At 40.7% G+C, this 13,372-nt stretch overlaps 1 protein-coding gene across 1 annotated transcript; it reads left to right on the forward strand.

Annotated features, from left to right (window-relative positions):
- Positions 1-529: 529 nt before the first annotated feature.
- LOC116824075 (toll-like receptor 2 type-2) lies at positions 530-12,090 on the forward strand. Its single transcript, XM_075066341.1, is given in 2 exon segments — positions 530-589; positions 8,057-12,090. A coding segment is annotated over 1 exon segment (2,394 nt). The 5' UTR covers positions 530-589; the 3' UTR covers positions 10,451-12,090.
- The last annotated feature ends 1,282 nt before the right edge of the window (positions 12,091-13,372 follow it).

The following is a 13,372-nucleotide window of genomic DNA, read 5'->3' on the forward strand; positions in this document are numbered from 1 at the left end:
GTCTCATCCACCATGCCAGGATGTTAGGGCAGAAACACTCTGGCTAGAGGAATCCCCAACCGGTCCCTCGTCGCCGACCCCACAATTTGTCTGGCTGTGGAACAGGTTCCGGACCGGGCAAGGTCTCTTTGCAGCCAACCAGTATCGCTGGAACCTTTGTGACAGCCCTTTGTGCAGCTGTGGCACAACACAGACGATGACGCACGTTGTTGATGAATGCCTGCTGACTAGGTTCAGCGATGGCCTAGAAGAACTTCATCACGCCACTGAAGATGCTAGATGACTATGAACATGCTAAATAAAAATTTAAATAAATATGCTGTTTCTAGCTCTACTGGCTGTGAAGAAAAGCTTGGAAATATCATGCAAGAGCAGCAGTTGGAATGGTGTTTGCAGAGACCGAGGAAAAAAAAAAAAAAGCTTTGAGGGGTGTGAACAGCCACGTCTGTGAATTGTTGATTCTGAAACCTGCTTTGCTGGAGAATTCCTGCCAGACGTCTCTGAGTGTGGCAGGAGGAGAGAATGGCCTAGAGTGCTACCCCTGATCCCTGCACCCACGCTCCCAGGCAGATATATCCAGGCTGGTGGGGTAAGTACAGCTGCCTATTTCTGTTGCTTCTAAGGTATGGGGGTATTTCCTGCTGCTGCTCCAAGCTCACCAGGGGATGAGAGACACCCCAGCTATTCCTACCTCTCATTTGGGCTCAAGGGCCTTCTCTGATCACTCTGGTCTATCTGCCCTCCTCTCTATCACTTATTCTCACCTCTGACCCTTTCACACTCTGTCTCTCACTCCAGAGTGAGTGGGGCAATGGAAGCAATAATGAATGCAGAGTGTAGACGGAATGAAGGAAAGGGAATTATGAAGCAGCAGGCTAAAGGAAGGAGGGGATAGAGAAAGAGACAAAAGGATTGCCTTGGAACTTTGCCTTTCCCCAAATATTTCCCAAGTCCCTACCCCTCCCACACTTTCCTGGGCAGATTTGATATTAATTCCTCCCCCCTAAATCCTTATACCCCCTTTCCTGGGTAGGCTTGAGAGTATACTCTCATCAGTCAGTCCTGGTGAACACAGACCCAAAATCCTTGGATCTTAAAACAACGGAAAATCAATCAGGTTCTTAAAAGAAAAATTTTAATTAAAGAAAAGGGTGAAAGGAATACCTCTGCGAGATTAGAGCTCAAGATAATCTCACAGACAAACAGATTCAAAACACAGAGGGCTTCCCTCTGGGCAAAACTTTAAAGTTACACAAAGAACCCAATTTTATCCTCCCTCTGTTTTGCAAAAGAAATCACAAATAGAAAATAAAAGTAATCTAATACATTCCTTCTCTAAATACTCACTACCCTATAGGAGTGGGATGGCTCCTTCTTTCTGAGTCCGACAAAAGCACACACACAGCCCAGACAAAAGACTTTTTTCCCCCTTCTAGATTTTAAAGTATCTTGTCCCCTTATTGGTCCTTCTGGCCAGGTGTCAGCTAGGTTATGTGAGCTTCTTAACCCTTTACAGGTAAAAGAGGCATTAACCCTTATCTGTATGTTTATGACAAGAAGGAACGAAGGAAAGGGAATGATGAAGCAATAGACTGAAGGAAGGAGGGGATAGAGAAAGAGACAAAAGGACTGCCCTTACTGCTGCCATCCCATCTTGACTCATGTCTGGTGGTTTGGTGGCCCCCACCTGATAGGACCCTCTGCTAGGATGGTGGCAGTGGAAACTTCTTGTACCACCTTCCCCGCCCCCCGAAAGTTCATTGCTCAGGTGGGTAGAGGCTGGTGTCCAGCCAAGAAAAGGAAGAGATCCAGGATGGGGGGGAAGTAGGCCCCTCTGCCCTCAGAAAACTCATAGTCCAGCAGGTGGCTCGAGTGGACCCCGTCACCACATTGGGGGCGAAGGCGAGGGCAGAGCCTAAGTGTTCAGTGGTGTGCCTACAGTTCCAGATTGCTTTTCTCTGGCCCTGCAGCCAGAGTTGCCAATTTTGGCTGGATGTATTCCTGGAGGTTTCCTCAATGACATAATCTTTTATTAAAGATTCATCTTTAATTTCTAGAAACTCCAGGAGTATCCTGGAGGGTTGGCAACCATTCTGCAGCCACATGGCTCTAGTGCAGTGATTCTCAAACTTTTCTTTTTGTGGACTGTTTGAAAATTGCTGAGATCTCAATGGACCACTTAATGGTCTTTCCAAACGTTGTTTGTACTGTTAGCTAACTATTGTAAAGCACTTTGGATAAAAGCGCTATGTATATAAAAAATGTTTTTTTGTTCTACAAATAAAAGCACGCAACTCATATTTTAATTTCAGTAGTCTTACCTTCTAATGCGGTGGATGTGCCCTCTCTCCCCTGCTGTGGCAGCCCCGGAGCTGGAGCTGGGAAGGAGGGGGGTCTCTCCCTGGCAGCTGCAGCTTTGGAGCGGGGGAAAGTCGCCTGTTTCTCTGGCCCCGCAGCCCTGCACATCCTAAATTCCTCCCACACCCTCTTCTCACTCCACTGCCCCTTCCCACCTACTCCCTATTGCCCAGGGTCCAAGCACCTAATTAGTGGAGCCATGCCTGCACAGTTGCACTAGTTAGGTGGGTGGCCTTTCATTCTCTTGTGTGTGGCTGCCCAGGCATGCACCTTAGAGGGAACTATCTGTGGACCACCTGAATGGAGTTCGCAGACCACTGGTGGTCCATGGACCACAGTTTGAGAACCTCTGTTCTAGTGTAATTACCACATAAAAATATAGTTGGGATGCCTTATATCAAGGCACCTCAGTATTGCATCAATGACAATTTCTCCAGCAGAGAGAAAATTCCATTAGGGTCTGGAAACCAGAGTAGAATATGTTGTTGCTGGAGATCTGAAAGACAGAAGCAGTACAGTGTCTCTCTTAACGTGACCACGCTGCTCAGAATGAGTTCAGAGAGGGATAATGGGACTCCTGTATGGTATTCCATGCTGTTTGGCTAATGACAAATAGTGTTTGAAAGGAATGTCTGGCTAGGATAAAAGGAGGGAGGGAGAGAGGAAAGTGGAAAGAGGAAATAAACCTGAGGCTATGTCTACACTTAAACCACTACAGCAGCACAGCTTCAGTCCTGCAGCTGTAGCATTTCTTTATAGACACTTACTATAGCAATGGGAGGGGTTCTCCTGTCTCTGTAGTCAACCCACCTCCCTGAGAGGTGGTAGCTAGGTTGACAGAAGAATTCTAACACTATCTACAACAGGGGTTAGGTCAGGTTAACTATGTTGCTCAGGAATGTCATTTTTTCACACGCCTGAGTGAAGTAGCTGGATCAGCCCAATTTTTTCATGTAGATCTGGCCTAAAAGGGTAAAGGGCAGCAGCAGAATGCAGAGACAGCAGAGACCTAGCTGATGGAGCAACATCATTAATTATGGTGGGCAAACCGATTTAGGGCTATATAGCCTAACAGTGTTGATTTATTTTTTTTAAACCTTCATGTCTGTTTCCTTGGAGATGTGTCCTGCATAGAAACATAGATTTAGCCATACTGGATCAGACCCCAGTGGTCCATTTACTTCAGTATTCTGTCTCCAAAAAATCATGAGAGAGATTTTAAAATCTCATTATTTTTAAGACAAATAAATATTGGATACTTCTTATTTGCCTTCTGTTTTTGGACCTTTAGGGGTAATGTTTTACTACACAATGCTGAGACCTAGAAACTTACTCTTTAATTATTACAAACAAACAAACAAAAAAAACAAGCTGAGATTCTTATGTACTCAAATGATTCCAGGAGCTGGGGCTTTAAGAAAAATAAACAGTATCACAAGTATCATGATAGAATGATGAGAGTTGGCAATATTGCTTATGCTGTGCAGCACGTACATGACTCGTCCCTATTGCTGCAGCGAGCCAATTTAAAAATAAATGCTACTCAGTCTGCACATGGGTGGTAGGCCAGGACCCACAGTGAGCAAGAAGAAAGAAAGTTGGGCACTCACGCATGTGACATGTAATACAGCCAAAACCCCCAAAATATTGCCACACATCTTGCTGTCTTGCATTTCTGTATTTCTGCTCACTCCCTGCTGAAAAAATTGCCGTATATGCAATAATTTGTAGCTTGACGTAAATGCTTGGAAAAGTTGGGTTTCACAAGCGGAGGCTGGATTTATTTTTGTGGTCTTATGTTGAAAAGAAGAAATATAATGTACCCTCCCCTCCCCTTTTTTTTTAAAGCTTTACAAAAGAGGAAGAAAGAGCATCGCTTCAGACTAAAGGGAGCATACACTTACTGGACATACTGGCATATGTGTTTTGATAAATACTAAACATCAGCCTCTTCTGGCTAGAAATTAAAGGAAGTATTTTGCTCCTTTTCAAAAGTACGCCTTCAGAGTGAGTACGTTTCTTTATTAAAGCTAGATAGTTCCAAAAGATGCCTTTGGACCAGTCTCTAAGAAGCCAACTCTAGATATTGACAATCTGTCTAACCAATTGACCAGGATTCAATCTCTGTCTTTAGGAAAAGTTACTAAGGAGGTTGTGGCAGGTCAGTTGTGGCTTTTGTCTGAGTCCTCGAGATTTCTTTGACCTCTGTTGGTTGGGCTATAGGAATGAAATAGAAATGCTGGTTCTGTTTGCTCGATTTCTACCTACTGATGGATGAAAATAAAGCGTTTGTTGATTCTCTAGATCTGTCAGCAGTTTCTTGCATTGAATTGACTCACTTGTGGACCTTAGTAAGGGTGAATGCAGCTGTTCTTGAGTGACTCCATTCTGATCTTTTAGAGAGAACCCAAAAGACAATTTTGGACCATTGTTCTTATGCCCCAAGAGTACTGTCTTGATCCCATAGTTTCTATCCTAGCAACCTTTCTGCTCAACTTGTATATGAGGCTGAAGAGTATGTTGATGAGGAAACAAGGGCTGCCAGACATTCAGAATGTTAATAACATCCTGCTGCACATCTCCATCACCTCTGACTCAGCTGGAACAATGGAACCAATAATTCGTTGTCTGTACGAATGTGGTGTTTGGATAAAGGCTAGTTGGGTGCAACTTAATCCAAACAAGATTGAGATAATGTCAGTGGGTTGGAGAAGTCAGAAGCACAGATGTAACTTATTTTGGCCCACCTGACTGAGGGAGTATGACTGCTATGTGTAACACAGATGTGTTATTAGATAGTGGGCTGGTCCTGGATGTCAGATGTGTTATTAGATAGTGGACTGGTCCTGGATGTCAGGAGAGAGTCAATATTTCATTAAATGCCCCGATACAGATCACGCCAATTCCAGATGATACACAAATGCATTTATTGAAAGAGTGGTGAATAATCTGAAAAACAAAACAGCAGCAAAAGTATTAAGTAGTAAATACAATGCTTATCTCATACTTTTTCATTTTCAAAGTGCTTTACAAACTTAATTTTAGCTATGATAAGCAGTTTTCCTCTTGATTACAAAAAAGCTATTAAAGGGTAAAAAAAAAAATAAAAAAAAATCCTAGTAATCCTGCATTGTTTTTCATTGTCTGTCTAAAAATATTTTATCTAACATTGCTACAATTGAAAGGAATTAGAGGAGGAAACCTCTATTTTTTTCCTAACTGGTTGCTGTATGCATATGACAGAACTTCATGAAAAACCAGCTTCCTTGTTTCCCCTGTATAATCAGTTTCACACAGCAAAAATGCTTTAAGTATGAACCAAATGTGATCAGCTGGGAATTTAAGCAGGTATAATACTTTAAAATCATTTTTGGAAAATGTCTAGCTGCCATGTTGAGATCAATTATTAATTTTAACATATTAGGATCAAACTGCATGAAGGGGGTCAGCCAGGCTTCTTCTGTTTGCGCAACCTTGGGAGCACAAATATTTGCACACACATTCTGCCACATGCACATGGAAGTAATAGGAATTTTAGTGCATGAACCTCATTTTTTCCAAATATGTAAAATTTTATCACACATACTCATAGATGGTTGACCTGAAAAGTGTACATGCGAAGTTGTGCACAGAAAAATGCAAATCATATTTTAAAAGTTTGGTGCTTAAAATCCAAAAGATTCCTCTTTCAGGTCTGGTAAAAAAACCAAAATACTTGCACCTTTTTCACTTATGCAGCTATGTAACATCTTTTTGGTCAGGAAGTATGGTGAGGCACAAACACTTTTAGTCCATTCTCTCCTTTAGAAGTGGCAGGAATGCAAAATTTACAATTTCCTTTTTCCTAGTACAAATTCCATGCTGACTTTTTAATTAGATGCACCTTTTCAATGAGAACTTGAAATTCCTTTTCATTAAAATTCTCTGTCTTGGATACAGGATCTTGATCCAATTTTCAGAACTGTTGCCTATTAACTTAATCTTTGTTGACAATAAAAGTCCACTTCAGATAATGTCTTTGAACACAGTGTCTTGGGAAATGAAAAAAATCATTTTTCCCCCACAGACTAAAAAACTTGACCCAATAAAATAGTCTGTATATAAACAGTGGTTTATAGAACAGAACAGTTCAGCACAGAGGGACCTATATAAAAAAATACCTCATGTGAGCTGAGATGCTCCATTCTCAATAGAGTAAACTAAGACAAAAATTACTCAACTCCTAATCCAAAAATAAATATAGATTTTTATTATAAATATAATAGAATAATATAAATTGAAAGAATGGGAATAGAAAAGTACTGAAACTATTATTCCCATCAGTGCTGCAGTCACTGATTGTGAAAGAAAAATTTGCACAAAAGCATTGCGTCAGTGGTTGCACCAAAGCCAGCTGACCAAGCAAAAGAAAAGAGACCTAGTGCTGAATTGCAGCACAGAGAGAAGATACTTCAAGAACAAACAGTAACTTCTGTATCTGTTTTCTAGCACAAAAATAAATGTGGCAGAAGTTTGACTATAAAGGATGTTATAGTGCAGAATAGCTGTGCAGTGGGAATATTGAACAATCCTACTCATTCCAAAAGCAAAGAATTTGTAGAGTGAGTGCAACAGTTACTTGAAGTTTATGGGACTGAGAGAGTTAAGGAACATTTGGAAATTTATTAGCGTGAAGCTTTGACTACGCAGGACAGATCAAAGTGTTTGCCAGCCTGAGAGCTGGCATAGCATCAGACCTGCGTCCTTCCATTGTTTATCAGCCAAAAGATTTCCAGCTCCTGTTGCCATGTTGCAGATGAGAAGACTCCATGGATCCTAATGCATGAGACCAATACAAAACACTGGCACCGAAGCTGTAAGCCTCAGTAAGAAAGATAAGTACTTCATCTCTGGCTACCCAGAATTCCTATAAGATATTTTTGTGAACTTTCACAACTGTGGGCCTGTTCTTACTTCCACTGAAGTCAAGGGCAAATGACTTCAATAGTAGCAGGATCAGATCCTGTGTGAATTAAAACCAGTGCTGTTCTGGCAGGGGAAATGTAATGTGTAGCATTGCAATGTATTACTTTTACCTATATTGTGTACATGCAGAAAGAACTTGTTTGGATATCAGACTCTAACTTCAAAAAATAAACTAAACTGCCTTTTTTTTGCAGAATTTACAGGGAGTGTCAGATATCTTATCCTTTCCTTTACTGTTTATACTGTTACACTAAACATTCTGCGCAACATCAGGGTCCCATTGTGTTAGGTGTTGTACAAAAATTGAGGCAGACATTGGGGAGACAAACATATATATAGTTTTATGATATACATATAAGCACTTATTCTTTTTGTAATTGCACCTTATAGTTAATGAAGGGAGAGGGGGCCTCAGAATTCTAACCAAATTAAAGGCTATTAAAATCTCTCCCTGACTTAAATCAGAATTTTCAAACATCCAGAGGTATGTCTGTTAAAAAATTGGAGCAGGTCTGTCACCTGTGAATTTTATGAATATTTAATTTATAGTATGAATTCACTTGAAAAACGTCTCATACTTCCAAAATAAAGCAGACAGAATGGGAGAAAAAAATCCAACAAGAAATCACTACAAGAAAAAATCAGAATGTGAATTCCTTCATAACTAAACTTACACTGGATTTCACTTCCCTTATATTAATTTCACTCTTTCTCTCTCTCTCTCTCTCTCAAGATGTTGAACCAAAGAAAACCAAACACTAAGCAGATTTGGCAAGTATGGATCTTCTATATGGTCATCAGTGCAAATTGCTCTGAAGAAAAAGCTACGACGCAGGTGTGTCCTTCATGTGATGCCACACATTTCTGTGACTGTTCTTCAATGGATTTGAGCACCATTCCTTCAGGTTTAACAACTGATGTCACGGGGCTAAATCTGTCCTACAACAGCATAGAACATGTCAGAGAAAATGATCTGAAGCTGGGTGTGAATCTGAGAGTGCTGCTGCTGCAATCCAATCAAGTTAGGACAATAGATAAGGATTCATTTATTTTCCTTGGAAAATTGGAACATTTGGATTTATCAAATAATAAGTTGACTCACTTCTCATCCATTTGGTTTAGACATCTTTTTTCCTTACAGCAACTAAACATACAGGGTAATTTATATACAACACTGGGGGAGAATCCCTTGTTTTCTAATCTCAAAAATTTGAGATCTCTGCACCTGGGGAATAACAATTCCTTCTCTGCTATACAGAAGCAAGACTTTGATGGCATTACAGTTCTTGAGCAACTTGAGATTGATGGTCAAAGGCTCAGGCAGTACGGGTCAGGGAGTTTGGCAACAATTAACAGCATAAATCATATCATCATAAACATAAACGATGTTCAGGTGTTATCGGTGATGTTGGAGGATCTTATAAATTCTGCAGTATGTATAGAACTGAGAAATATAGCCTTCAATACAGCTAATGAATCTTCATTACTGGAGCCAATGAGTCGTTCTGTCATGGAAAAATTTGTGTTAAAAAATGTTTTGTTTACAGATGCAAGCACTGACAAAATGTTAAACATCTTGGTGCATGCTGAGCAATTGTTGGAGCTGGAGCTGGACAACTCTATACTGCAGGGAACGGGACACTGGCATGAACCAGTTAAAATAAAGAGAAAAAGCCCCATGGAAATTGTGACAATACAGAGATTAACTATAGAAAAATTTTATTTGTTTTCAGATCTTAGCAGTTTGAAAAATCTTATAGGTAACATCACCAAAATCACAGTTGTAAATACTAAGGTGTTCTTGGTCCCTTGCAGCATTTCAAGACATTTTTCCTCACTCCTTTATCTTGATCTCAGTGAAAATTTGCTTGCAGATCCAAATTTGGAGCATTCATCCTGTAAGGGTGCATGGCCCTTGCTGCAAACTTTCAATTTAAGTCAAAATACATTGGGTAATTTACAAATGACGGGGCAAAGTCTATCTCATCTAAAACACCTTACTCACCTAGATATTAGCCAAAACAATTTTGGTGAGATTCCAGAATTGTGTCAATGGCCAGAAAACCTGAAATATTTAAATATCTCAGGCACTCAAATACCCAAATTAACAACATGCATTCCTCAAACTCTTGAAGTTTTGGATGTTAGTAGTAATATCCTCAATGATTTTAGATTAAAGCTACCACGTCTGAAAGAGCTCTATATTGCAAAAAACAAATTAAAGACCTTGCCAGATGCTCCATTTATTCCTAACTTAGTAGCCCTGAGAATCAGCAGAAACAAATTAACCAGTTTCTCTAAGGAAGAATTTGGATCATTTAGGAAAATGGAGACACTGGATGCAGGTGACAATAATTTCATCTGCTCTTGTGAATTTCTCTCCTTCATTCAATATCAGGAGGGAATAGCTAATGTCTTGGCTAACTGGCCAGAGAACTACATCTGTGACTCTCCGTCTTCTGTGAGAGGACAGAAGGTAAAAGCTGCTCAACTTTCGCTGTTTGAATGTCACAGGACTTTGGCCGTGTCCTTAATTTGCATTCTGGTGTTCTTGGTAATCAAGTTTGTTGTGATCCTGGGCTAAAAACTTCATGTGATCTGGTACATGAAAATGACCTGGGCTTGGCTTCAAGCTAAAAGGAAACCCAAGAAATCACACAATCATGACTTCTGCTATGATGCTTTTGTTTCCTACAGTGAAAGAGACTCAGAATGGGTTGAAAACTTAATGGTACAGGAACTTGAGAATGCTATCCCCCCATTTAAAATGTGCCTTCATAAACGGGACTTTGTGCCTGGGAAGTGGATCGTTGACAACATCATTGACTCCATTGAAAAAAGTCATAAAACTCTGTTTGTGCTGTCAGAGCACTTTGTGCAGAGCGAGTGGTGCAAGTATGAGCTGGAGTTCTCACACTTCCGTCTCTTTGATGAGCATAATGATGCAGCAATTTTGATCCTTTTGGAGCCCATTCAGGAGGAAACAATTCCCAAAAGATTCTGTAAACTGAGGAAAATAATGAGTACAAAGACCTACCTTGAATGGCCCCTTGATGAAAATCAGCAGCAAATATTTTGGAATAACTTGAAAACAGCATTAAAATCCCATGATGTCATTTTAGGCTGAACCACTAACTCAGCCACACTATGTTTCCAAGCAGGACGTTTGTGAAGCCTTTTTCCTGTTAAGAAACATTTTGTTATGCTGACTTTTATTTCAGTGTTGTGGAGGCTTGACTGGACTGCACACTAAACTAATTTTAGCTTTGCTAAATGAAGGATACCAGCTGAGAACATCCAACTGTTTTAGAGATTCTTTGGTTTTCTGACCTTTCTGTTAATAAGTACCCAAGCATCCCTGTCCGTGAAAATGCTTTTGGGAAGAAATTCTGCTGAAGCTGGTGTGCTTCTGTAGTTTCTTTTTAACCATTCCATAACAAATGCAGTTACAGTGCTCTCTCTCTTTCTCTCTCGTAAAAAAGAGAGCCAGCATGCTGAAACATACCACAGGATCCATTGATTACATTGTCTTATTTGTTTTAGATACCATCAGACTAGAGTCATTCAAGAAAAATGCAGTGGAAAAGTAGAAATTGCCCAGTTAGATAAAAATAAGATCTCTGAAGCCAGATCCTCCCACAGGTAATACCTTTCAAAGAGAATAGATTAAATATATAACTCCAGGGGAATCAATGGATTTATACCAGGATTTTTTGTGGCCCAGCAATTTAAGAATGAAGCAACTTGACAAATATGTCAGATACTTGATGTGAAAACTTTGGGATGTGTCCAGTTTCAAAGGTCACAGGATCGCTATGTGTACATTTTAATGGTCTATGTACTTTATTATTTCTATGTGTTTATTATTTGTTGTTATAAGCACTGTAAAAACACTGAAGTCACAGTCCCTGTCCCTAGTAGCTTACCCTAAGATATTCAAACAGACAAAATGCTTGTGGATGTTGTTAAGTACGCATCTTTGTTAGGTTTCCTCTCCCTCTTCTCATGTGCCCATGCCAATCTGTTCCACAATTGCTGCCCCATTGTTACCCTTCTTTCCTTCTATCTACCCCACTAAGGTATAGGTATAGTAGATTTGTTTTTTTACAGTGGGATTTTTTGCACGGATGTAACCACACCTATGTAGTGGCACTAGTGCAAACCTCATGGGTAGACACCACATTGTTGTAAAAAGTGAGTTTCACCCGCTGTAGTTTATTTTGCATAACTGAGGCACCTCAAATTAGTAAACATTATTGCAAAGATTGGCCATAATCTTTCTGTGCCTTAGTTCCCCATTTGTAAAATGGGGACAATAGTACCATCTCCTAGAGAAGTTGAAGATAAATTCATTAATGTTTGTAAAGCACCGAATACCCTGATGACAAGCACCATGGAAAATCCTATGAGGAAATGAATATTTTTGTATTCAGTGCAGGGATTAAATGGTGTACAATAAATTAGGCATGAGGCGTCACCTTGAATTATGAGGTAGAAAAGAAATATTGAAGAGTTGCTGATTTGATGAGCAACCTTTACTCACTCATCTCTTAACTTTCAAGTGCTTGACTTCAGAACTTTAATAATATTCTGTTAATGTAGTATTTTATGCAATTTATAAATATATTAAAATATATCTTTGTTTTATTGGATGGAAGTGAGAGACAACTGGTGACATTGCATTTTAAGAATACAGGAAAGGAAAAATAAATCAACTCTGACAGTGTTTGGTTAACAAATAAAACAAAGGCTTTCTAAGTTACTACACTACTGTGATCATGTCTTTAGAATCTCTGTGTCTTCATGAAGTTAGTGAATGGGGCCGGGTTAACTCTCCTGTGGGCCCAGGGCTATTAGATTTTCTGGGGCCCCCTATATACAAGTCTTTTCCTAATTTAAAATAAAATGATCACAATTATGGCATTGAGGCTACTAACGCTATACTAAACTTGCCTTTTAATTAACATAAAGCCATTCTGTGGTTACATTTCAGTCTTAAAAACGTAGAATATAGTTAAGGTAATTCAAAATAGCCTACTTCTTAGCTTAGAACAGCTGTTATTAGTTTCTTTCTGGCAGGGAGTTTGGGTGCAGGAGGGGGCTCCAGGCTGTGGCAGAGTGTTGGGATGCAGGACCAGGTGAGGGGTGTGGGCTCTGCGAGGGAGTTTGGATGCAGGAGGGGGATTCTGACCTGGGGCAGGGAGTTGGGCTGCAGGAGGGTTGCAAGGTGCAGGCTCCAGCCAGAAGGCACTTACCCCAGGTGGCTCCTGGCTGGTGGTGCAGCAGGGCTCAGACAGGCTGCATGTTGTGGGCCCATGCTGCTCCCAGAAGCGGACGGCTGCTGGCATATCTCTGTGCGCCCCTGGTGGGAGGGGGACATCGTGTCTCTGTGCGCTGCCCATGCCTGCAAGCATCACCCCCGCAGCTCCCATTAGCTGGGAATGGTGCTGAGAGCGGGGGCAGTGCATGGAGCTGCCTCCCCCACTTCCGCCTGGGGCTGCAGAGATGTGCCAACAGCCGGCTGCTTCTGGAAGCAGCATGGGGTCACGTCATGCAGGCAGACTGCCTGAGCCCTGCTATACTGGGCCCCACCCTTAGCCCAGGTCCCTGGACTGCAACCCCTGAGCCTCTGCATTAATCCAGCCCTGCTAGTGAGCCACTGATGCAATAAGCAGTATTTCCTTTAAGGCACTTCTGACTTGAATAGCCCTGAGCACAGTTAACATCTGATGTCATTATTCCAACTTGTTTGAAGATCTAGGACTGAATGAGACTTGGAAATTTCAATTAATGCAGGAGAAATATTTTATTTGTTGTAGGAGGAAAATCAGACCCTGGTTTAAGAACTAATTTATCTGGGAGAAACTGCCATTAAGCCTCTTTGATATAGAGGACTACTCAGATTTTCAGTCTTCTGTGTGACATGGTGACCAGTAAGAAACACAATTGAGGATTGAAAAATATTCTATTCTGTATTGGCTTGTATATCACCCTCATCACCACTCTATCTGTAGTGCATTAAGGGACAGGACTAATATCTATCACATGT

The sequence above is a fragment of the Chelonoidis abingdonii genome, chromosome 5, assembly GCF_003597395.2.
Source record: "Chelonoidis abingdonii isolate Lonesome George chromosome 5, CheloAbing_2.0, whole genome shotgun sequence".
NCBI lineage: Eukaryota > Metazoa > Chordata > Testudines > Testudinidae > Chelonoidis > Chelonoidis abingdonii.